Below are 27,648 nucleotides of genomic sequence, written 5' to 3' on the forward strand. Positions count from 1 at the left end.
TTTCCATTCATCTGCAAGAGCATTAGGGAGGTCGGCCACTGATGTTGGGCGATTAGGCCTGGCTCACAGTCGGCGTTCCAATTCATCCCAAAGGTGTTCGATGGGGTTGAGGTCAGGGCTCTGTGCAGGCCAGTCAAGTTCTTCCACACCGACCTTGACAAACTATTCTGTATGGACCTCACTTTGTGCACGAGGGCATTGTCATGCTGAAACAGGAAAGGGCCTTTCCCAAACTGTTGTCACAAAGTTGGAAGCACAGAATCTTCTAGAATGTCATTGCTGTAATGTTAAGATTTCCCTTCACTGGAACTAAGGGGCTTAGCCCAAACCGTGAAAAACAGCCCCAGACCATTATTCCTCCTCCAACAAACTTTACAGTTGGCACTATGAATTTGGGCAGGTAGTGTTCTCCTGGCATCCGCCAAACCCAGATTTGTCTGTCAGACTGCCAGATCGTGAGGTGTAATTCATCACTCCAGAGAACATGTTTCCACTTCTCCAGAGTCCAATGGAGGCAAACTTTACACCACTCCAGCTGACACTTGGCATTGCGCATGGTTCTCTTAAGCTGCTCGGCCATGGAAACCCATTTCATGAAGCTCCCGACCAACGGCAGTTTGGAACTCGGTAGGGAGTGTTGCAGACGATTTTTACATGTTACGTTCACTCTGCGGTCCCATTTTGTGAGCTTGTGTGAGTCGTTGTTGCTCCCAGACGTTTCCACTTCAATAATAGCACTTACAGTTGACGGGGGCAGCTCTAGCAGTGCAGCAATTTGGCGAACTGACTTGTTGGAAAGGTGGCATCCTATGACAGTGCCACGTTGAAAGTCACTGAGCTCTTCAGTAAGGCCATTCTACTGCCAATGTTTGTCTATGGAGATTGCATGGCTGTGTGCTCGATTTTATACACCTGTCAGCCACGGGTGTGGCTGAAATAGCCGAATCCACTAATTTGAAGTGGTGTCCAAATACTTTTGTATATATAGGACATCTAACATCCTATATCTCCGTCCCCTCTCAGCCACATCTGTGAGAATGGAGATCAATGTCCAGTCTGTTGCAGAGGTCATCCCAGCCCAGACCAGTGTGACTCCACCACCGTCCCCAGTCACCGCAGAGACCCCGGTCCCTCTACCCCAGGAGGGCCAGCACATGGACCCCATGGAGGAGTTTGGTCTTCGGCTGGACGAAATCATCAACACCTATGGCTCCGCAGCCAGCCTGATAGAGAAACAGTGCATCATCCTGGAAACGGAGAAGGTGGAAGAGGAGGCAAGCGGAGAGGAAGCTGATGAAGTCACAGCCGCCAAGAACGCCAGCACGGGCAAGGATGCAAAGAAGTTGCTGAAAGGCTTAGGTAGGTGGATTTAGAGAGGTCAATGTTTTGTTTTCCTCATGCATTATTTGGATTGTGCAGTTTTGTTTTTAAAGACAACATCAACACTTTGATATACAATACATAGAAAACATAGTCAAGTCCCACAACCTTACATTCAACAGAAGAATGGTTTTGTATTTCAACACAGCTATGCTATAATCTGTTGTTGTTCGACAACAGTATCTGTGAGCGCAAAGACGGGGCAGTGTGCTAATGAGATAGACCAGAGGAGGTATTCTAGTCACCACTCAACAAGCATTCAATTGACAGAACATGTGTTAAAAGAAATGATTGGATACATAACGGTGTATATCGCTCTTAAGAATAGTTTTCATTGACTTCAAATCTATTCTGAACAAAAATATGAACGCAACATGCGACAATTTCAAAGATTTTACTGTTACAGTTCATATAAGGACATCAATCAATTAAAATAAATGCATTAGGCCCTAATCTATGGATTTCACATGACTGGAAATACAGATATGCATCTGTTGATTACAGATACCTTCAAAAAATGGGCCTCACAATGGGCCTCAGGATCTCGTTGCGGTATCTTTGTGCATTTAAATTGGTGGACATTCCTGCAGTCAGCATGCCTATTGCACGCTCCCTCAAATCTTGAGACATTTGTGACATTGTGTTGTGTGACAAAATGGACAATTTTAGAGTGGCCTTTTACTGTCCCCGGGCACAAGGTGCACCTGTGTTATGATCATGCAGTTTAATCAGCTTCTTGATATGCCACACCTTTTCAGTGGATGGATTATCTTGGCAAAGGGGAAATACTCTCTAACAGGGATGTAATCAAATCTGTGCACAAAATTTGAAAGAAATAAGCTTTTGTATGGAACATTTCTGAGATATTTTATTTCTGTCATGAAACATGGGACCAACACACTTTACATGTGTTTATATTTTTGTTCACTGTAAATGGGGTGGCAGGTAGCCTAGCAGTTAGAGTGTTGGGACAGTAACTGAAAGTTTGCTAGTTTGAATCCCTGAGCTGACAAAGTCAAAAATCTGTCAATGTGCACTTAAGCAAGGCACTTCACCTTAATTGCTCAGGAGTTGCTGTTAATAATGGAAGACCATGGCCATGGCCCTACTCGCAGGGGAAGTTGGGATATGCAACAAAAAAAAAACATTTCCAATTCACACATGCGTATAATACACACTTGTAAATGTTTGAAATAGGACAAATATAAGCATCCACCAAATGATTATTATATAGTCAGAGGATGCATTCCTTCATCATCATCTTCTTTTGAATCTAAGACTTACTGTATAAGTGGGCATGATCATTTAAAATCATGACTGCTTATGCACAAAGGAACAAGCAGACATGTTAAGTGTCATGTTACTGTATCTCAACATCCGTCCAGGTTGTGCCCCATGTTCAGATTGTGTTTTGAGGACAGGTTACACAAGTCATGGGGAGAGGCCTGCTTCAGAGCAACACAAAGTGTATTTTCTAACCAATAGCAGATGTTGGAGATAGTTTCTTTGCCTCAACATGAAACCAGGCCAGCAACAGAGGGTAATACAAATCTTGGTTACGCATTTTCAGCCATTTGATTTTATTTGCTTTTCCGAAGCCATAGGTGTCAAGTTGCAAGAGCTTTCATGCAGGGGAAATTGCTTCAGAAAAGTATTTATTTTGAAACCATTTATAGAATGATCCCTGATGGCCTTTTTTCATCTTTCTTTTTCTAGTGCCTGTCCAAATGGAAACAAACATTACATGATTTCTCTCTATCCACACAGGAAAGGAGGGCACGCTTCTAATGCAAAGTTTGAACAAGCTGTGCACGCCAGAAGAGAAACTGGATGCTCTACTCAAGAAGTATGCCGAACTGGTGAGTGTTCTCTTCTCCCCTCTATCAGCACACCAGAGAGTAGAGTCCTTCAGCACAGCAGGAACCAGCAGCAATAAAACAGACCAGGGAAAGTTAAAAGGAAACAAATAAAAACACACATGAATCAACAGGGAGTGCCTTGTGAGATCTTGAAAGTGGTTCAGTCTCGTACCGTGATGACCTAAATATTCTGCGCCTCTGGCTGCAAAGGCGAATCTGAACGCAAAGGCCATATTCCATAATAAGACAGCTAGCTACAACATGGCTCTGTAATTCCTCAACAAGACAACATCAGGAACACTAGGCATTATGAATAATATTACCAAAGACATCGGCTATCAGTCAGCTTCATGTGTAGTAATTGGACAGTTCCTACATATACAGTGCATAGTATCACCAGGAAAAAGAAAGAGACAAGGCTAAAGAGATGTCAAGATGAAACAAATATATACCCACCCACGCACCCAGCCATACCAAATCCTCTTAGGACATGTTTTTATTATTTTAGTCAGCCAGTCGGTTGTTAGCCAAAAGCAGCTTAAACAGCCCAAGTCTGAACGGAGGGCAGAGGCTGAAAGGCAGTGCAATGTATATGGCACATCTGTCTGCATGGTCCACAGCTGGAGGAGCGGCGAGGGGAGCAGAAGCAGCTGAGGTTCCTTCAGAAGAAGCAGGGCCATGTGGGGAAGGAGAGGGACCAGCTCCAGTACGAGCACAGCAGAGCCATCCTGGCCCGCAGCAAACTGGAGGGCCTCTGCAGGGAACTCCAGAGGCACAACAAGACCCTCAAGGTGGGTGATAACTGTTCGGCTCCATCACTACACTAACCTACTCAACATTATGGGTTAAAGACCCTTGAGGTGGGCATTCAAGACCAACTGGGTTTTGAATCCAGGTCATATACACAATGTGAGACCACATTAGCCTGCTGAGCTAAAGCTTATATGCATTAGCTCTGAAAGAAAGCATTTATCAAGGTCTCAAGCAATACTATGTACCACAAACCTACTCTGCTACAGCTCAACCTCAAGTCAACCCTACATTGCTGAACAGCAGGGGTCCAGATAGCTCAGTTTATCATCAGTTAACTCCATTCAACACCAGGGGTTCAGCGCAGCTCAAACTTAAGGCTTCGCATGCCTCGGTTTGGCCTGCGCCTAACCGAACCAAACGAGTGTACGAGTGTACTTGTATACTCGCTTAAAAGATCTTCGCTTGAAACATGAGGAAATGTGTCAATAGTACTGTTACTCCATCTTGAGACACCATAGCCACTTCCTCAAAGTAGTCAGAATTTATCTAAAATAACTCAAGAAATTTGTCATTAATTTTGACGTTTTCACAGAGGAGATCTTAGTCGCGCAATTTTACATATCTAACTAAGATGTTTGGTGCAGTATTTCTCAGGTGAACAAAATTTGCATGAAAATGAGTTGTCTATCGTTGAATGACAACAAACACTTAATTGACGAATCCCTATTTTTGACCAATGACCAATGAAGGGGCGTAGACTTTGGCTCCGAACTTCAGCTTGCCTTGAGAAATTTTTTTGTGTGTATGAACAGCCGAAAACCCTTACCAAAGACCAAAATGAACAAAAATGCTACAAAATGTTGTCGTAATATACAGTACCAGTCAAAGGTTTGGACAGACCTACTCATTCAAGGGTATTTCTTTATTTTTATTTTCTACATTGTAGAATAATAGTGAAGACATCAACACTATGAAATAACACATGTAGAATCATGTAGTAACCAATAAAGTGTTAAACAAATCAAAATATATTTTATATTTGAGATTCTTCAAAGTAGAAGATTCTACTAACCCCGGTGTCATGGCTAAATTCCCAATCTGGCCTTCATACCATCATGGCCACCAAATCATCCCCAGCTTACAATTAGCTCTTTCATCCCCCCTACTTTCCCCTGTGACCATTCCCCAGGTCGTTGCTGTAAATGAGAATGTGTTCTCAGTCAACTTACCTGGTAAAATAAGGGTTAAATAAAATTAATTTAAAAAGCAACCCTTTGCCTTGATGACTGCTTTGCACACTCTTGATATTCTCTCAACCAGCTTCACATGGAATGCTTTTCCTACAGACTTGAAGGAGTTCTCATATATGCTGAGCACTTATTGACTGTTTATCCTTCACTCTGCGGTCCAACTCATCCCAAACCATCTCAATTGGGTTGAGGTCGGGTGATTGTGGAAGCCAGGTCATTTGATGCAGCACTCCATCACTCTCCTTACAGTTCAAATAGCCCTTACACAGCCTGGAGGTGTGTTGGGTCATTGTCCTGTTGAAAAACAAATGATAGTCCCACTAAGCGCAAACCAGATGGGATGGCGTATTGCTGCAGAATGCTGTGGTAGCCATGCTGGATAAGTATGCCTTGAAATCTAAATATATCACAGACAGTGTGACCAGCAAAGCACCCCCACACCATCACACCTCCTCCTTCATGCTTCACGGTGGGAACCACACATGCGGAGATCATCCATTCACCTACTCTGCGTCTCACAAAGACACAGCAGTTGGAACCAAAAAACTCAAATTTGGACTCTTCAGACGAAAGGACAGATTTCCACCGGTCTAATGTCCATTGCTTGTGTTTCGTGGCCCAAGCAAGTCTCTTCTTCTTAATGGTGTCCTTTAGTAGTGTTTTCTTTGCTGCAATTTGACCACGAAGGCCGGAATCAATTAGTCTCCTCTGAGCAGTTGATGTTGAGATGCGTCTGTTACTTGAACTATGTGAAGCATTTATTTTGGCTGCAATCTGGGGTCCAGTTAACTCTAATGAACTTATCCTCTGCAGCAGAGGTAACTCTGGGTCTTCCGTTCCTGTGTCGGTCCTCATGAGAGCCAGTTTCATCATAGTGCTTGATGGTTTTTGCGACTGCACTTGAAGAAACGCTCAAATTTCTTGACATTTTCCAGATTGACTGACTTTCATGTCTTAAAGTAATGATGGACTGTCATTTCTCTTTGCTTATTTGAGATGTTCTTGCCATAATATGGACTTGGTCTTTTTCCAAATAGGGCTATCTTCTGTATACCATCCCTATCTTGTCACAACACAACTGATTGGCTCAAACGCATTAAATTATCTTTTAACAAGGCACACCTGTTAATTGAAATGTATTCCAGGTGACGACCTCATGAAGCTGGTTGAGAGAATGCCAAGCGTGTGCAAAGCTGGCATTTAAAAATATATATATATTTCACCTTTATTTAACCAGGTAGGCCATTTGAGAATTATTTCTCATTTACAACTGCGACCTGGCCAAGATTAAGCAAAGCAGTGCGACACAAACAACACAGAGTTACACATGGAATAAACAAACGTACAGTCAATAACACAATAGAAAAGTCTATATACAGTGTGTGCAAATTGAGTAAGATTAGGGAGGTAAGGCAATAAATAGGCCATAGTGGCAAAATAATTACAATTTATCAATTAAACACTGGAGTGATAGATGTGCAGAATATGAATGTGCAAGTAGAGATACTGGGGTGCAAAGAAGCAAAACAAATAAATAACAATATGGGGATGGGGTAGTTGGGTGGGCTAATTACAGATGGGCTATGTACAGGTGCAATGATCTGTAAGCTGCTCTGACAGCTGATGCTTAGATATGAGTCTCCAGTTTCAGTGATTTTTGAAATTCGTTCCAGTCATTGGCAGCAGAGAACTGGAAGGAAAGGTGGCCAAAGGAGGAGTTGGCTTTGGGGGTGACCAGTGAAATATACCTGCTGGAGCGCGTGCCATGGGTGGGTGCTGCTATGGTGACCAGTGAGCTGAGATAAGGCGGGGCTTTACCTAGCAAAGACTTATAGATGACCTGGAGCCAGTGGGTTTGGCGATGAATATGAAGCGAGGGCCAGCCAACGAGAGCATACAGGTCGCAGTGGTGGGTAGTATATGGGGCTTTGGTGACAAAATGGATGGCACTGTGAAAGACTACATCCAATTTGTTGAGTAGAGTGTTGGAGGCTATTTTGTAAATGACATTGCCGAAGGCAAGGATCGGTAGGATGGTCAGTTTTACGAGGGTATGTTTGGCAGCATGAGTGAAGGATGCTTTGTTGCGAAATAGGAAGCCAATTCTAGATTTAATTTTGGATTGGAGAGTTTTAATGTGAGTCTGGAAGGAGAGTTTACAATCTGACCAGACACCTAGGTATTTGTAGTTGTCCTCATATTCTAAGTCAGAACCGTCCAGATTAGTGATGCTAGACAGGTGGGCAGGTGCGCGCAACGATCGGTTGAAGAGCATGCATTTAGTTTTACTTGCATTTAAGAGCAGTTGGAGGCCACTGAAGGAGAGTTGTATGGCATTGAAGCTCGTCTGGAGGGTTGTTAACACAGTGTCCAAAGATGGGCCAGAGTAGGTCATCAAGGCAAAGGGTGGCTACTTTGAAGAATCTCAAATCTCAAATATATTTTGATTTGTTTAACACTTTTTGGTAACAACATGATTCCATATGTATTATTTCATAGTTTTGAAGTCTTCACTATTAATCTACAATGTAGAAAATAGTAAATATAAAGAAGAACCCTTGAATGAGTAGGTGTGTTGAAACTTTTGACTGGTACTGTATGCACAAACTGTTCCGAACTGTTTCGGATGGGAACCATGCGGACACCTTTAGTTGACTCCAATACACAGCAGGGGAGCAGAGCAACAATCTACCAGCCTCTTACTGTATGTTTAATCAACTGATTTATTGATGTCTCACTGTTGGTAGCTGTGAGTATTGAAACTCAAATAGACTTGATGACAGAAATAGGACATCAAATGCAGGAGAGAGAAAATGTTACTGTCAATGCTTGTCAACTATACTTACTGTACATTTGATTTTGTTTCTTAAACTACTGGTATTTTCATTCTAAAAGTTAGATGGCTAAAGGGGCCACTTCCAAATGGCCTTGACTCTTCCCTGAGTCAGAGTGCTCTCAATGTGAGAGGGTCATAGCTCAATTATCCCTTACATGCTTGAGTGTCCTGTTACATCTATAAATAATAGATTGACAAATGTTTAGTCATCCCATTTATAAGCAGTTTGTCTGTAAGGTTTCAAAGAAAGTGCATGACCAATAGCACTACCTAATTTGGCCACATGCTTAAGCAAAGGTCACAGGTTTAGCATAATCAAAGATTTATATTGTGTGGCCACATTGCCACTGCTGTTAGTCCTCTTAATGTGAAACCTCTTCAGCTAAATCTCCGGTTTTGATTAAGTTTATCCCTTAAATCAACATCACTAAACCCAGTGTTCACGTATTCTTTGATTCACAGCCAACAGTTATGTACACAGTATGATTAAATGGGCATTCGATTTGTTTATGAATCATTTATAAATCACCCTATTGGTCATTAATGGCATAATGCTCAATGATCTGTAAACAAATGGACCCTTTTCACTGGATCAGTATCCTGTCTATTGTGTAACCTTACACAACCTCTGGGACGTATTTCATCTCCTGTTCTTCTCCCCTGGGGAGGTAATTGGACACCCCGTCTCTCTACACTTGGAGGACCTCTGTTGTCTCTCACTGCGCCGTGTGTGTGTGTTAGTGTGTGTGTGATTCACACTCAGGCCTTGGGAGGAGACCCCTCAGACACAGGGCACCAGTGACGTGGCTCTCTGACAAGAGGGATGGTCTCATTGGTCTTTTGTGGCATCTGCCCTTCGACTATAAATCAAAGGCGAGAGAAAAAGGCTCAGAGGCACAAGCAGAGGATGGGCGCGGCCCTCCCCTGATGGGCTAAAGCTCTAAAGCCTTGACCCATCCATCTCTTTCCTTCTAACATCTTCACATTTCAATGTATAAAGGAAATCAGGGTGGAAGCAGAGTTAGGGTTATCATTTGACTATTGGGTATAACCGATTGATATGCAGCAATCATTATGCAAAAATCTGATTGTAAAGTGAACATTGTTGCTACATGCAAAGTGAATCAAAATGTGCCGATTTGAATGGGAATGTGACAGCTGTTGAAAGTGGAACATCATGTCTTGTCATCTGGTAGCAGAGTCTGAGGAGGAGTGGCGTTAATGTGCTTTGCTACTTCAGTGGTAGGAGCTCTGTCTTTGAGCACTTAGCTGCAGGTTGAATTGAGTTACATTTCCCATGTGGGAGCTTACGCCTGTGTCATTTGTAAAATAAACAGCCATGTCTTAATATAGAAACTCTGGCAATGCTTGGCTTGCTTCTCAGTAAGCTGAGTCTGGAAACTGGCATTTCACAAACCTGAGGTTGACTAAAGTCTGAATGTCTCTCTCTCTCTCTCTCCCTCTCCCCCTCCCTCTCCCTCAGGAGGAGACCCTTGCACGTTGTCGTGAGGACGAGGAGAAGCGCAGAGAGATCACCACTCACTTCCAGAGCACGCTGACAGACATCCAGGCTCAGATCGAGCAGCACAGTAACCGCAACAACAAGCTGTGTTCGGAGAACACCAACCTGGCAGACAAACTCAAACACATCATCAGCCAGTATGAGCAGAGAGAGGAGGTACACGACAGGGACACTTAACCTCACTGTTACATGTCTGTATATCTGTACACCCTCATCCCCGGCCTACTAACCCCATGCATGCAGGCTCCAGTCAGAGAGTCATTTGATAACCAAAGATGTTATTGATGATGATTCATCTACAGGAAATTAACACTTGTATGTAATGTTGAGTGAGATAGCTGTGACAAAAGAGTTGAGTCAGATCTTTGAATAAAGACACTCAGAGACACTTAGAGGCATGGCTGGCCGCGGGAAGATGTTTATGGGTGGGGGTGCTGACGACGGGGGGGGGGGGGCAGATTTTCTCTGCTCTGCTGACTGCTCATACAGGAGTAATAAAATCCTAGTGCACAAATGTATTTTTTTAAATATACAGTATGCAGCCCCCTCAGCAACCTTACTTCCCGCTGCTATGCTTAAAGCTATTATTGCTTCCTACTCACATCAATACTCAGAGATATAGCCAGCAAGGGCTCCTTATTTGTGCTGTATACATGACAAATTCATACCCTTTTTAAGGTTGAATCTCGCTCATTGAGTGACACTATAGCATGTCATATACAGTATAATCACAAAAACACACTTAATATGAGGGCACACACTTAATATGATGTGAAATCTGTTATGAATGTATTGTAATGTTTTTCAAATGTATAGTACCAGTCAAAAGTTTGGACACACCTACTCATTCAAGGGTTTTTCTTTATTTTTACTATTTTCTACATTGTAGAATAATAGTGAAGACATCAAAACTATGAAATAACACATATGGAATCATGTAGTAACCACAAAATATATTTTATATTTGAGATTCTTCAAAGTAGTCACCCTTTACTTAGTAGCAATGCAAATATCATGGTACAGCTGTATAGATACTCAATCATCATGTTACTTTTTAATGGTACGTTTACAAACATATATTATGATGAATAGAATTTAAACTTGTGTCTCATTAAATAAGTGGAGCTAGTTATAATTGTAAAGGCTCAGCAGATAAAAAGAAAAGACGATCAATATTTACCTGGCTAAAAGAGAAGGAATATAATATCTATTGTTTACAGGAAACTCATTCAACAATTTTAGATGAAGTTTTGTGGAAAAAAGGACTGGGGGGCGAAATATACTTCTCCCAAGGGCAAAGAAACTCAAAAGGGGTGATGATATTAGTTAACAGTTATTTTGATTCAAATGTGCAAATTGTCCAAACAGATCCTCAAGGTAGATGGATGATTTTAAATATGTTATTGGACCATAAACAGATATGGCTTATTAACCTATACGGTCCAAATAATGGTGATCCACGCTTCTTTGAAAATGTACACTACCATTCAAAAGTTTGGGGTCACTTAGAAATGTCCTTGTTTTTGAAAGAAAAGCAATTTTTTTGCCCATTAAAATAACATCAAATAGATCAGAAATACAGTGTAGACATTGTAAATGACTATTGTAGCTGGAAAAGGCTGATTTTTTATGGAATATCTACATAGGCCCATTATCAGCAAAGGTCACCGTGTTCCAATGGCATGTTTTATTTAACCTTTATTTAACTAGGCAAGTCAGTTAAGAACAAACTCTTATTTTCAATGATGGCCTAGGAACAGTGGGTTAACTGCCTTGTTCAGGGGCAGAACGACAGATTTGTACAGGGATTTGATCTTGCAACCTTTGGTTACTACTCCAACACTCTAACAACTAGGCTACCCTGCCGCCCCACGTTGTGTTAGTTAATCATTTTAAAAGGCTAATTGATCATTAGAAAATCCTTTTGCAATTCTGTTAGCACGGCTGAAAACTGTTGTCCTGATTAAAGAAGCAATAAAACTGGCCTTCTTTAGACTAGTTGAGTATCTGGAGCATCAGCATTTGTGGGTTCGATTACAGGTTCAAAATGGCCAGAAACAAATAAATTTCTTCTGAAACTCGTCAGTCTATTCTTGTTCTGAGAAATGAAGAATATTCCATGCGAGAAATTGCCAAGAAACTGAAGACCCCAAACTTTTGAACAGTAGTGTATATAAGAATTTATCAACCCTACAAACAAGACTCTATTATTTTGATGGGAGATTATAATACGGTTTTAAATACCTCTATGGACCGTAAAGGAAATCACACTACAAACTATCACCCTCAGGCACTTAAAACTTCTTCGGGATCGGTGTCCCATCCACGGGGCGGTTGAGCTAACGTAGGCTAATGCAATTAGCATGAGGTTGTAAGTAACAAGAAATTTCCCAGGACATAGACATATCTGATATTGGCAGAAAGCTTACATTCTTGTTAATCTAACTGCACTGTCCAATTTACAGTAGCTATTACAGTAAAATAATACCATGCTATTGTTTGAGGAGAGTGCACAATTTAGAACATGAAAAGTTATTAATACACAAATTAGGCAGATTTGGGCAGTTTTGACACAAAATTTTGAACAGAAATTCAATGGTTCATTGGTTCAGTCTAAAGCTTTGCACAAACACTGCTGCCATCTAGTGGAAAAAAATATAAATTGCGTCTGGGCTGGAATAATACATTATGTCCTTTCTCTTGCATTTCAAAGATGATGTTAGAAAAAAATACAAAAGAACAGTTGGTTTTTTCATTGTATTATCTTTTACCAGATCTATTGTGTTATATTCTCTTACATTCCTTTCACAATTCCACAAACTCCAAAGTGTTTCCTTTCAAATAGTACCAAGAATATGCATATCCTTGCTTCAGGGCTTGAGCTACAGGCAGTTAGATTTGGGCATGTCATTTTAGGCAAAAATTGAAAAAAGGGGCAAATCCTTAAAAGGTTTATAAGGAAATCAGATATACATTGCGGAGGTTAATCAAGCTATTTGTCTTGATTACTTTCTTATGTCATTCTCTCTGGCACCAAAAGTTTAAAAAGTGTTGATATGGGACAGAGTGCGGTAGGACCATCACATAATTGCATATATATTACTCTAACAGAATTTCCACGTTGGCAAGGATATTGTAAATTTAACCACAGCCTACTGGATGATCATTTTTTTTTAACTAGGACAGAAGAATTTATAACTGACTTTTTCCGACATACATAGGTACAGCAGATCCCCTTATTATATGGGACACTTTTAAATGTGCCTTTAGAGGCCATGCAATTCAGTACTCATCTATAAAACAAAAGCAATTTAGGTCAAAAGAGTCCAAATTAACAAAGGAAATTGAAGGACTAACAGTACAGATAGATAGCAATAAAAACTGTACCATAGAGGCGCAGAGTAAGTTAGAGGAAAAAATAAAAAAATAAATGGAGGAACTTATTCAAGAAAGATCCAGTGTAATATATTATAAAAAATTAGGGGAACTGGATGGAATATGGGGAAAAATGCACAAAATAATTGTTCAATCTTCAACTTAGAAATGCTACCAAAAACGTTTTACTGAAACTTGTTTCAAATGATGGAGTCACTCATGATTCATCGAACAATATTTTGAAAGAGAAAGTAAAGTACTTTAAGCATATGTTTTCGTTTCAGTCTCCTCCATCTCCACTAACCGAAGCTAATTGTATGGATTTTTTTACTATTAATAATGTAAAATTAACATCTGTACAGAAAGACTCATGTGAAGGCCAAATTACAGAGGAGGAACTTCTTGATGCAATTAAAGCCTTTATGTCCGGGAAAACTCCAGGGCTGGATGGCATACCAGTGGAGGTATACTTTTTTTTACATACTCAGATGACAATTATTAGCATGTTATAACCACTCCTATATAAATGGTAGATTATCGGACACTCAACAAGGTCTGATTTCATTATTACTGAAACAGGATCCAATTGGTATATATAAAACTCCAGTCCATTTAAAAAATTGGACTTACACTTCAGTGTTGTGATGCAAAAATTCTAGCTAAATGCTTAGCGCATAGAATTAAAATGGTTTTGTCAGATATTATTCATCCTAATCAGACAGGTTTTTACATGGACGATACATTGGAGATAATATAAGACAAGAACTGGAAACAATAGAACACTATGAAATATCTGGGAAACCAGGCCTGGTATTCATAGCTGAAACTTTGGACTGCAGACTGTCGCTGGAGACTCTGGACTGCAGACCGTTGCTGGAGACTCTGGACTGCGGACCGTCGCTGGAGGTTCTGGACTGCGGACCGTCGCTGGAGGCTCTGGACTGCAGACTGTCGCTGGAGACTCTGGACTGCGGACCGTCGCTGGAGGCTCCGGACTGGGGACCGTCGCTGCAGGCTCCGTACCATGGATCATCACTACAGGCTCCGAGCCATGGATCATCACTGGAGGCTTCGTGCCCTGGATTTTCACTGCAGGCTCCGGGCCATGGATCATCACTGGAGGCTTCGTGCCTTGGATTATCACTACAGGCTCCGGGCCATGGATCATCACTGGAGGCTTCGTGCCATGGATCATCACTGGAGGCTCCGGGCCATGGATCATCACTGGAGGCTCCGGGCCATGGATCATCACTGGAGGCTTCGTGCCATGGACTATCACTGGAGGCTCCGGGCAATGGATTATCACTGGAGGCTTCGTGCCATGGATCATCACTACAGGCTCCGGGCCATGGATCATCACTGGAGGCTTCGTGCCATGGATCATCACTGGAGGCTTCGGACCATGGATCATACCTGGAGGCTTCGTACGTGGAGCCGGAACAGGTCTCACCGGACTGGGGAGATGCACTGGAAGCCTGGTGCGTGGAGCAGGCACCAGATACACTGGGCCGTGGAGACGCACTGGAGGTCTCGAGCGTAGAGCTGGCACAACCCGTCCTGGCTGGATGCTTACTTTCGCCCGGCAAATGTGGGGCGCTGGCACAGGACGCACTGGGCTGTGAAGGCGCACCGGAGACACAGTGCGCAGAGCCGGCGCAGGATATCCTGGGCCGAAGAGATGCACCGGAGACCAGGAGCGCTGAGCCGGCACAATCCGTCCTGGATGAATGCCCACTCTTGCACGGCAAATGCGGGGAGCTAGCACAGAGCGCACCGGGCTGTGAATGCACACTGGAGACACAGTGCGCATCACCGCATAACACAGTGCCTGACCGGTCACTCGCTCCCCACGGTAAGCACGGGGAGTTGGCTCAAGTCTAAACCCTGACTCCGCCAATCTCCCCGTGTTCTCCCCCCCAAAGCAAATTGGGGGCTGCCTCTCGTGCTTCCTTCGTTGCCGTGACTCCTGGTCTCGTCGCCGCTGCTTCCACCTGTTTCCACGGCAGGCTCTCATGCCCTGCCATTACCTCCTCCCATGTCCATGATGTCCTCCACTACGGGACACGCTGCTTGGTCCGTTGGTGGTGGGATCTTCTGTTACGCTAGTTGTCGGATGATAAATGACCGGACCAAGGTGCAGCGTTGTAGGCGTTTATTCTCTCTTTATTTGAAAACGTAACACCGGGAAAAAACAATGAACACAAACCGAACGTAAAGCTAGTCGTGCAATAAAGCAACAAACAAAAGATAAGATCCCACAAAACCCAAAAGGAAACTTATATCTGATTCCCAATCAGAGACAACGATAGACAGCTGCCTCCGATTGGGAATCAAACACACCAACATAGAAACAGAAAACCTAGAATGCCCACCCTAATCACACCCTGACCTAACCAAATAGAGAAATAAAAAGGCTCTCTAAGGTCAGGGCGTGACAATATGTGGGTATGTGCATGTACAGTTGAAGTCGGAAGTTTACATACACTTAGGTTGAGTCATTAAAACTTGTTTTTCAACTCCTCCACAAAATTCTTGTTAACAAACTATAGTTTTGGCAAGTCGGCTGGGACATCTACTTTGGGCATGACACAAGTCATTTTATCAACAATTGTTTACAGACAGATTATTTCACTTATAATTCACTGTATCACAATTCCAGTGGGTCAGAAGTTTACATACACTAAGTTGACTGTGTGTTTAAACAGCTTGGAAAATTCCAGAAAATGATGTCATGGCTTTAGAAGCTTCTGATAGGCTAATTGACATAATTTGAGTGAATTGGAGGTGTACCTGTGGATGTATTTCAAGGCCTACCTTCAAACTCAGTGCCTCTTTGCTTGACATCATGGGAAAATCAAAAGAAATCAGCCAAGACCTCAGAAAAAACTGTAGACCTCCAGAAGTCTGGTTCATCCTTGGGAGCAATTTCCAAACGCCTGAAGGTACCACGTTCATCTGTACAAACAATAGTACGCAAATATTAACACCATAGGACCACGCAGCCATCATACCTCTCAGAAAGGAGACGTGTTCTGTCTCCTAGAGATGAACGTACTTTGGTGCGAAAAGTGCAAATCAATCCCAGAACAACAGGACCTTGTGAAGATGCTGGAGGAAACCGGTACAAAAGTATCTCTATCCACAGTAAAAACGAGTCCTATATCGACATAACCTGAAAGGCCGCTCATCAAGGAAGAAGCCACTGCTCAAAAAACGCGATTAAAAAGCGAGACTACAGTTTGCAACTGCACATGGGGACAAAGATCAAACTTTTTGGAGAAATGGTAAGTAGGGGTGGTATACAGAAGATAGCCCTATTTGGTAAAAGACCAAGTCCATATTATGGCAAATAGTCCATCATTACTTTTAGACATGAAATCAATCCGGAAAATATCAAGAACTTTGAAAGTTTCTTCAAATGCAGTCGCAAAAACCATCAAGCGCAGTGATGAAACTGGCTCTCATGAGGACCACCACAGGAAAGGAAGATGCAGAGTTACCTCTGCTGCTGATGATAGGTTCATTAGTTTTACCAGCCTCAGAAATGGCAGCCCAAATAAATGCATCACAGATTTCAAGTAACAGACACATCAATATCAACTGTTCAGAGGAGACTGTGTGAATCAGGCCTTCATCGTCGAATTGCTGCAAAGAAACCACTACTAAAGGACACCAATAAGAAGAAGAGACTTGCTTGGGCCAAAAAAACACAAGCAATGGACATTAGACCAGTGGAAATCTGGCCTTTGGTCTGAAGAGTCCAAATTTGAGATTTTTGTTTCCAACCACCGTGTCTTTGTGAGACGCAGAGTAGGTGAACGGATGATCTCCGCATGTCTGGTTCCCACCGTGAAGCAGGAAGGAGGAGGTGTGAAGGTGTGGGGGTGCTTTGCTGGTCACACTGTCGGTGAATTTATCAGACCTCAGGATAAGACCCAGATGCAGACAGTTCAAAGTAACAAAAGTTTATTACAAAAACAGGGGGCAGGCAAACGACAGGTCAATGACAGGCAGAGGTCAGTAATCCAGGGCAGTGTCACAAGGTACAGAACAGCAGGCAGGCTCAGGGTCAGGGCAGGCAGAATGGTAAAAACCGGGAAAACGAGAAAACAGTGACTGGAGAGAACACTGGAGTACGGGAAAAATACTGGTAGGCTTGACGAGAGAAGACGAACTGGCAACAAACAAACACAGAGCACAGGTATGAATACACAGGGGATAATGGGGCAGATGGGCGACACCTGGAGGGGGTGGAGACAAGCACAAAGACAGGTGAAACAGATCAAGGTGTGTCAGATTTATTTAGAATTCAAGGCACACTTAATCAGCATGGCTACCACAGCATTCTGCAGTGATACGCCATCCCATCTGGGTTGCGCTTAGTGGGACTATCATTTGTTTTTCAACAGGACAATGACCCAAAACACACCTCCTGGCTGTGTATGGGCTATTTAACCAAGAAAGAGAGTGATGCAGTGCTGCATCAGATGACCTGGCCTCCTCAATCACCCGACCTCAACCCAATTGAGATGGTTTGGGTTGAGTTGGACCGCAGAGTGAAGGAAAAGCAGCCAACAAGTGCTCAGCATATGTAGGAACTCCTTCAAAAGCATTCCTCGTGAAGCAGGTTGAGAGAATGCCAAGAGTGTGCAAAGCTGTCATCAAGGCAAAGGGTGGCAACTTTGAAGAATCTCAAATATAAAATATATTTTGATTTGTTTAACACTTTTTTGGTTACGACATGATTCATTTGTGTTATTTCATGATGTCTTCAATATTATTCTACAATGTAGAAAATAGTAAAAAAAATAAATTAAAAAAACTTGAATGAGTAGGTGTGTCCAAACTTTTGACTGGTGCTGTATAACTGCCTTAATTTGGACCTCAGGGAGAGTAGCTGCTGCTTTGGCAGCAGCTAATGGGGATCCATAATAAATACAATACAACACACCAGGGAAAGGACAAGCCTGAAGTGACATATGAAAGCCAGGATCTGCCATGCAGTTGGTTGCCACTGAGGCTGCTGCTGCTGCTGCTTTTGCTGCTCACATACACAGCTGGGAATGGTGTGTAAAAACGTCATGATTTAAACGTCCTATTTATTTGTTGTCGTTTTTTTACTGGTGGAGTTTCTAGTAATTTGTCTCAAGTGCCATCTGCTGGTTGTAGTCCGTATAAACACTTAAGAGGCAGCGTGCCAGAAAGAGATGTGATTATTTGACATCCAAATAACATCTAATGTGTCCTATTAAAATAAGTGATTAGAACCACACATTGCAATGATGAACAAGACATTCTGACATCAGCAGTTGCATAAAATGGACACAAGTTGACATTTGATAGTTGGCTAAATGCTGAGATGGATTCATTTCCAGATGGACATTAAATGTTCTCCTTTTGGCAGAGAAATTGTGGATTATTCCACACTGTTTATACATTTGGCTATTTGCCATAGTAAACAAAATACACTGAACAAAAATATAAACGCAACATGTAAAGTGGTTGGTCCCATGTTTCATGAGCTGAAAAAATTTATCCCATAAATGCTCCGTACGCACAAAAAGCTTATTTCTTATTTATGTCCCTGTTAATGAGCATTTATCCTTTGCGAAAATAATCCATCCACCTGACAGGTGTGGCATATCAAGAAGCTGATTAAAACAGCATGATCATTGCACAGGTGCACCTTGTGCTAGGGACAATAAAAGGCCACTTTAAAATGTGCAGTTTTGTCACAACACAATGCCACAGCGCTGGTCTCAAGTTTTGAGGGAATGTGCAATTGGCATGCTGACTGCAAGAATGTCCAGCAGGGCTGTTGCCAGAGAATTTGATGTTAATTTCTCTACCCTTTCTCCCGGGTAGACTGTAACTACCACTGCATCGCAGTACTAGCTGTGCTACCAGAGATTCTGGGTTTGAGCCCGGGCTCTGTTGCAGCCGGCCGCGACTGGGAGGCCTATGGGGCGGCGCAAAATTGTCCCAGCGTCGTCTGGGTTAGGGAGGGTTTGGCCGGCAGGGATATCCTTGTCTCATTGCGCACTAGCGACTCCTGTGTTGGGCCGGGCACAGTGCACACTGACCAGGTCGCCAGGTGTACGGTGTTTCCTCTGACACATTGGTGCGGCTGGCTTCCGGGTTGGATGTGCATTGTGTCAAGAAGCAGTGCGGCTAGGTTGGGTCATGTTTCGGAGGATGTATGGCTCTCGACCTTCGCCTCTCCCGAGTCTGTACGGGAGTTGCAGCGATGAGACAAGACTGTAACTACCAATTGGATACCATGAAATTGGGGAGAAAAAAGGGGGTAAAAAAAATAAAAAATCTCTATCCTAAGTTGTCTCCATCGTTGTTTTAGAGAATTTGGAAGTACGTCCATCCGGCCTCACAACCGCAGACCACATGTAACTATACCAGCCCAGGACCTTCACACCCGGCTTCTTCACCTGTGGGATTGTCTGAGGGGGTTGTGGAGGGGAGCTGAGGAGTATTTCTGTCTGTAATAAAGACCTTTTGTGGGGGAAAACTAATTCTGATTGGCTGGGCCTGGGCCTGGCTCCCCAATGGGTGGGCCTGAATGCCAAGTGGTCCCCCATGGCTGCACCCCTGCATACTGATGTGAAGTCCATAGATTAGGGCCTAATTTATTTATTTCAATTGACTGATTTCCTTATATGAACTGTAACTCAGTCACATTTTTGAAATTGTTATATTTTTGTGCAGTATAGATTAGTCTCATGCGCAAAAATAAATAGTATCTATAGAAACAATTATTTATCCTAATTGAACTAATCTGGGGTCAGTTTTCTTATCAGAATTTGTGCCCTGATAATAATAATCCCTTTATGACAGGGTTGTATGAAAAAGTATGAAAATGTATGCACTCACTACTTACTGTAAGTCGCTCTGGATAAGAGTGTCTGCTAAAATGACAAATGTAATCCTGAAAAAGACAATACTTAAAAATAATAATAATAAAGCTTTTGCATTTGTCCTCCTGTTAATTGTGAAAATGTAATTCAAGTCCCAGGTTTTTATTAGTTCTCCACCCACTATTTTGTCTGTTTTCTCAGGCATCATAAAACATGTCTGAACTTTCCAATGAAATACTGTGCACAAACAACAATGGCCTTAATTACTTTTCAAGGCACATGTTAATGACAATTTCTCATAGACAGACAGGATGGCAGTGGTGGTTTTAGAAACCTAGAAAGTGTGAGAAATGTATCCTAATTAATGGATTCATAACCTGTACAGAATGTCTTAGAAGCCCTTCTTAAAACTAAGTGTCTAATCTAGTGTGTCATCTCACCTTGTCTATCACTCAGAGCTTGGAGAAGATCTTCAAGCACCACGACCTGCAGCAGAAGCTGTCTGATACCAAACTGGAGCAAGCTAATGCACAGCTGCAGGAGGCCGAGGAGAAGCACAAGAGAGAAAAGGAATACGTGAGTCACTGTACTTACATTTTTTGTCATTTAGCAGACGCTATTATTCAGAGCAATTTACAGTAGCAAGTGCATACATTTTCAGACTGGTCCCCCATGGGAATCAAACCCACAATGCTGGCGTTTCAAGTGCAATGCGCAACCAACTGAGCCACACAGGAGCACAACTTTTACTGACCTTACCCACAAAGTACTGTAAAGCAATGTAAATATAGTTGAGTAACTTTTGTCTAATTAAACGGTATTAAGTTTAAAACCAATGATGTTTGTTGTGCATTTGATGCTCACAGAAATGAGTATTGTAACCATCCACTGTCTCTGTTGTTAGCTGCTTAGGGAGGCAATTGACAAAACAAAGAAATGCTACACATTGAAGGAGCAAGAGTTGCAGTTGAAGAAAAAGGTACATTTGTGCTTTACGTGTGTTTTGTTTTTAACCAGTTACTGGTACATGCAGCTGAGTGGAAACTACAAGCTAAACTTCTGAGAGAGCAAGAGACTGTCATGCAGGCTCAGGTGAATATATCCAATGTGGTGCCAAACACCCTTATTCACTACATTTATTTCAGGGCCAAGTCTATGAAAGGCAAGTCCAATCCTACCATTAAGGTCCTCTGGATTGCTCCATGTGTGTTAAAGACAACTAATATTTCAGTATTTACTGTATTAAGTTAATTTGGATCTATAGTAAAGTTTTTCAATATCCTCACAATGGCAAAAGTGACCATAAAAAATGTGATTCTCCTCTCGTAACTAGGCTATATGGCTTGATGTACTTGGTACTTGATATGAAAGGAAAATGTGTCAGCTGTACTGTACAGAGCAGCCATAATTCCCATGATAGCAGCAGGCAAGAGAAACTCCCTCTTCCTGAACCAGCAGGATGACACAGCATCATGGGAATATAAAAAAATGTGATGCAATACCACACAGTAGCACATACTCCAGTACCATTGATCATTCCATTGTAAAAGTATGATACAATTACAACTGCTATGTTTATTAGATGTGGCACAATTATTGTATGGGTGCAAGCAAATTATACAATGAAATTAGTTGGTCTGACACAAAGATAAATGCTTCCCTGCTGGATTCAGAAATTATAGCTGACAGTTTATATGGTTATAATTAATTGCAGCGAAACCTTGCCATTATTTAAAGCCTTGTGTTTTCTCAGTAGAAACAAATTATGTTAATACTGCATTTCAGTACCTATATAATCATGACACAAGTCGAGACCCAGATGCAGACACAGGAGGCAGATGATTGGAGTCTTACAATATTTATTAATCCAATAGGGGAAGGCAAGAGAATGGTCGTGGACAGACAAAAGGGTCAAAACCAGTTCAGAGTCCAAAAGGTACCGAAGGGCAGGCAGAATAAAGGTCAGGGCAGGCATGATGATCAGGCAGGCTGGAAAGTAGTCCAGAGTCAGGCAGGGGTCAAAACCAGGAAGACTAGCAAAAAGAGAATAGCAAAAGGAGTACGGGAAAAACACACTGGTTGACTTGACTAACATACAAGACGAATTGGCACAGCTAGACAGGAAAAACAGGGATAAATATACTGGGGAAAATAAGCGACACCTGGAGGGGGTGGAAACAATCACAGGAACAGGTGAAACAGATCAGGGCGTGACAATATGATTCATCATGTATTTGTACCAGGCCATGTCATATTTCCAATCCAATTAACTAGGAATGTCAACCTTATTTGTCTCTACAATACCAGGCGTAGATTTAGATCACACAAGGAAACGGCCAAAGCAGCGCAGCCAGCAAGAAAAATCTATTAGAAAGACGTGAGGCAGAAACTGATCTGTATCAAGTGAGCTTTTATGAAATACAACACATAACCAAGCAAATGCCTTTCCTCTTTTATAGCGCATGTCAAATCAGTTGTTTTGCTTTTGTTCCAAAACAGTAACTCTAAAATAAAGACAGTTGATCTCAACGGGGTGGCTAGCAGATAGACAGGTTTGAATACGGGAGACTGGCTGTGTGTGCGATGTGGTTTCCCCTGAGGGCCTCCGGAGATTAGCCTGTTAACTCTAGCTGGACCGACTGCCACTGAAACATTTATAGAGCCGCTCATTAACATAGCTCTGCCAACACTGAGCAGAGGACTGCTAAAGGGAAGCCCAGGGAGGCCGCCTGGCCAGTTGAGTGTAGAGCATTCACACCGAGGGCCCTAGGACTTTGGAATGCAATACTCTGTAATTAGGCCCTGAAGCAATGAAGAAACCAGGCAAGGCTGGTTAAATGTTTGGTGAAACCGGCTGGCTCTTCCTCTCACCTCACCTCATCTCCCTCTAAAGTATAGCAAATTTGTTTCTGGGGTCAAATAAGGTTCAAAGCATAGATCTGATTGTTCATGAGGTGAATAGATGCATACGAATGCTACATGTGAAATCAATTTCTGGAGTTCTCTCCTGACTGTCCCTCTGTTTTTCTGCAGCTTGCTCTGTACTCCCAGAAGTTTGAAGAGTTCCAGACTACGTTGTCTAAGAGCAACGATGTGTACGCCAGCTTCAAAAATGAAATGGAGAAGGTATGTGGCATCCTTAAAATAAAATCATCCTTCCTTTAAATATACTGTTTATATTTAGGGCCAAGTGCATGGAGGTAATATAAGGTCGGCATAATTCTGAAATGAGAAAACAACTATATGTTGGAGGGACTGTTTTCTATATTAATCATTTTCAGAATGATGGTTACATTTTCAGATACGTTTTAACCCAACAAACATTTTGCTTCATAGATGACAAAGAAGATGAAAAAACTAGATAAAGAGTCGAATGTTTGGAAGACCAGATTTGAGAGCACTAACAAGGCTCTCTCGGAGATGATTGAAGAGGTAAATACTCATCTATAACACATGCAATAGTGTTAGACTTTATTCAAATGCGCTACAACAAGTTAGACTCTCTTTTCCACAGAGGACTGTGAAGGAGAATGAGTATGAGATGTTCGTCGTGAAGATTGACAAGCTGGAGAGGCTCTGCCGAGCACTCCAGGATGAGAGGAAGATCCTGTACTCCAAGATCAAAGGCATTCGCCAAACGGCTGACGCCACCGAGGGGACACCCAAGGACGAGACACAGGAGGTGGCCACTGAACCAGTCCACAGCCTCATGGACATAGTTGAGGAGCCAGAGATGACAGAGGAGATGGCCCGTCTGAGGGCTGAGCAGAACAGGCTGGCGGAGTTCGCAGCCTCCCTACTGGCCCCGTCCACAGGAGACGATGCTGACGATGACTCTGACAGTGAGGAAGAGCCAGAGTCTACAGAATCTGCTGAGGCCCAGAAGATCCCTGAACCAACAAAGGCCCCAGTACAGGTAGTGATAGAGGCACCAGCACATGCAGAGGAACCAGAACCAGCATATGCAGATGCAACAGCGCAGGCTCCAGCACAGGTAGAGGCACCAGCGCAGGCTCCAGCACAGGTAGAGGCACCAGCGCGGGCTCCAGCACAGGTAGAGGCACCCGCGCAGGCTCCAGCACAGGTAGAGGCACTAGCGCAGGCTCCAGCACAAGTAGAGGATCCAGCACAGGCTCCAGCACAAGTAGAGGCACCAGCACAGGCTCCAGCACAGGTAGATGCACCAGCACAAGCTCCAGCACAGGCTCCAGCCCATGCTCCAGCAGAAGTAGAGGATCCAGCACAGGCTCCAGCACAGGTAGATGCACCAGCACAGGCTCCAGCACAGGCAGAGGCACAAGTAGAGGTACCAGCACAGGTAGATGCACCAGCACAGGCTCCAGCACAGGCTCCAGCACAGGCTCCAGCACAAGTAGAGGTACCAGCACAGGCAGAGGCACAAGTAGAGGTACCAGCACAGGTGGAGGCACCAGCACAGGCAGAGATGGCTGCCCCAGTCCAGCCAGAGACCCCAAAACAGCCAGAGCCCTCCGCCAAGAAGCAGACGCCAAAAAAGAAGAATGCAAAGAAGACTAGCTGAACTGACGAATGTGTCATTTTGTGAGCGTTAGTACTGTAGTCCCTGTGCCTCGTGTTATGGTTGAGTTGAGATATCCAATCCAGCTTGGTTTGTCTATATACTGTTTTATCTGAAGTGGCGTGCAGTAGAAGTATGTTTAAGTCGTATACCAGATGAGGACAGACAGAGATTTACTGCATAACCAAAGAATAGGTAGAAAGGTTATTCAGGACATTGCACCCTCAAAACTTTCCAATGCCAAATGTTACCTTGTGCAAACAGCATCAGAACAGCCACTATCTTTTTGAAACCCCTATAATGTAACTTCAATAAATATCTAATTGAAGACTATGTAGACATGCATGTGCTCTTTGGAATGTATTGCTTAGACCCATCACACTGTTTTACGCAATATACATCTCATATCCAACCTTATATGACCAAATATTGGAAGATGGACCCATATATCTAGATAAAGGCCTGATATTGCATCCAAGTCCCTTTTTATTTTGACTAATGTCTTATTTATATGGATTGTTAACTATTTGCTTAAAAGTTAACTGGCCAGTCATTCACAATGATTTAGAGATGGATCCTTACAGTAGTTTCCATGGCAACACTCCCCCCATCCGGTGCACATTTCCTTTTTTAACACAATCTGTATCAGACAGTCTCTATCCACAGAGTGGGTTGTTCTGGCCTGGCCGTGGTCGGTCTGTGTTCTGGCAAAATAACTGAGTTACACAAACTCTCCTCCACCAAGGACACAACAGGACATTAGACTGACAGGCACTGAGTCGCCATAGCAACTCCATCTGCGAATCCGTTGAGAACAGCACTAATGTATGAGTGATAATAATAGTGCAGAGGACCCTGGGTTTTTAATAAATACAGATCAGTGTTGAGTGCCATAGGGAAAACAAATTAGACCTGCTACCGATCCCTGTGAATATCATGTTTATGTTCTGGATTGTATTACTGGTTGAGCAGATTGCACACCAAAAATGGCAAACAATTTCTACTGTTATGAACTAGAGTTAAGGACAAAAGGACCTAGCTGTCACTTAATGAAGAAACTGAAAATGTCATAAAGTATCATCATATCACCACCAACCTATGGGAATCATCAGTCAGCAGGCAGAAAGAGTCACTGCAAACGTACAAATTGGTAGGGAAACAGGCTACACGTAATTCCAAAACCTGTTTCAAGAAGAGTATGGCAGAGGTTCTTCAAAGATTTCCGGTCACAGTTATATTTCACTTCATTGTTGTGGCCACCAGATGGTGCCTTTGAAACCCATTCAAAATTTCACCAAAACCCTCATACTGACATTCCTCTCATTTTTTAATCCCATGCTGGATTGATACATTATGTCCAGAAACACTCACATCAGCTTTAACAGTCATGGGGAAATGTTGGTGGAATAAATTCATTGCATACCTCATATTTTAGGAGCGCTTTCACTTCATACAGTCAGAATCTTAGAGATGAATGTATCTACCAACAGCCTATACAATTAATTTTAGCCTGAAGGGTGAATATTAAAATAGGTTTCCACTTTTTTTACAGCCCCAGATACCACATGTTCATGTTGCCCATACCAAATATCTAGTCATAACATTTTTTATAACCACGCAAGTCAGTTAAGAACACATTCTTAATTACAATGACGGCCTACTGACATTCCTCTCATTTTTTAATCCCATGCTGGATTGATACATTATGTCCAGAAACACTCACATCAGCTTTAACAGTCAGCTCTAACAGTGGGTTAACTGCCTTGTTCAGGGGTAGAACGACATATTTTTACCTTGCCAGCTTGGGGATTCGATCCTGCAACCTTTCGGTTACTTGCCCAACGCTCTAACCACTAGGCCACCTGCCGTAATAGCAGTCAGGCTGACCCCCTTTTCCTGACTTTAGATATCAGATGGCAGATATCCCCTGAACCAGCTTCATCAGCAGCTTCATCAGCAGCTTCATCAGCAGCTTCATCAGCAGCTTCATCAGCAGCTTCATCAGCAGCTTCATCAGCAGCTTCATCAGCAGCTTCATCAGCAGTTATTGACAGTGAAGTGAGAGCAGGGAGTCTGGGTTCGGTTCACTCACATGGAAACGGAACGAGACAGTGGAACGTGGGCTGCGTTCAGTACGTGTTTACGTTCTGGGATGTTCAATTGAACGAGAAAGTTGCTGTACTGAACGACCAGTTGAAAAACGTGGGAGGGGTTGGGTTGTCGAACGCTGTCAGCATGGCCATTGCACTTTAAATACGTCTCGCATTGCTTCTAGCCACACCTCACCACAGGAGCAAACTTCCCTCAAAATCTGTTCAAGAATTTACAAGAACGTTTTGGGGAAACGTGTTGTTCTGAACAAACCGTTCCGCAACGTAGCAAACGTTCAAGCGAACTGAACGCACCTATGGATGAAGTCTTAAAACGCACACTCGGAAATGTCCGACTTCAAGACAACTGGGAACTCACAGAAAAAAAACATCTCCGACTGGGAAAAATCGTTTTGAACGGTCATCCAACTCGGAATTCCATCTCGGAAACTCAGGCATCTAGAGCTTCGACTTTCCGACCTGACTGACGTCAGAATTTTACCTTCTTTTTTTGAGTTCCCAGTTGTCTTGAAAGCACCAGTACGCCACGTACACATTGTGACATTTTACAATACACCGTACATCTTCGCGGATTAGGTATTCATATTTTCCCAAAAATCTACCAAATTTCAAGTCCCAGGAAATAACGCAAAAAAAGAGAAGTGCCAATTTAACATTTAAAACCAAGATAAGGTCACTCAATGTTCTCCCATAATAAGATTGTCGCTGCTCCACAATGCCATCTTGGCTGCGCAACTGTGTAAAGATTTCATAGCAAGTGAAACTGTGATTTAGTATTGATAGAGTAACTTTGATCGCAAATGACATTATGAATTTCAAAAGGCCGTTCAACATTCAGAGCGTTATGTTCCTCAATTAATTCATCACATTTCACCAGTAGGCCTAGGATATCTCGACACAGAGCGCACCCCGAGAAGGCCACAGCATTGTCGAATCATACAAACCTTATAACGGCATTTAAACAAAAGTAAAATGACCAAAGTTCCTAAACTTGCTAGATAACCTCCAACGAATGACATATATACTATTTGGTTATACAGATAGTATATCAGATCATGAATAACGGGGAGATTGAGAGCAAAATGTTTAAAATCAAGGTATTTTAACGGGGACTAACTCTTAAAATAAATATCCATATATACTCTCATATAGTTTG

General features: G+C 42.7%; 1 protein-coding gene across 1 annotated transcript; it reads left to right on the top strand.

The window, feature by feature from the left end:
* The first annotated feature begins 3,152 nt into the window (after positions 1 to 3,152).
* Positions 3,153 to 24,714, top strand: LOC120024471 (beta-taxilin-like). The gene is made up of 8 exons (XM_038968720.1): positions 3,153 to 3,239; positions 3,860 to 4,030; positions 9,562 to 9,756; positions 20,301 to 20,420; positions 20,749 to 20,823; positions 22,878 to 22,970; positions 23,181 to 23,276; positions 23,359 to 24,714. Exons 1-8 carry the CDS (start codon positions 3,168 to 3,170, stop codon positions 24,382 to 24,384), a joined length of 1,848 nt encoding a protein of 615 aa, XP_038824648.1. The 5' UTR covers positions 3,153 to 3,167; the 3' UTR covers positions 24,385 to 24,714.
* The last annotated feature ends 2,934 nt before the right edge of the window (positions 24,715 to 27,648 follow it).

The sequence above is a fragment of the Salvelinus namaycush genome, chromosome 29 (genome assembly GCF_016432855.1).
Source record: "Salvelinus namaycush isolate Seneca chromosome 29, SaNama_1.0, whole genome shotgun sequence".
Lineage (NCBI taxonomy): Eukaryota > Metazoa > Chordata > Actinopteri > Salmoniformes > Salmonidae > Salvelinus > Salvelinus namaycush.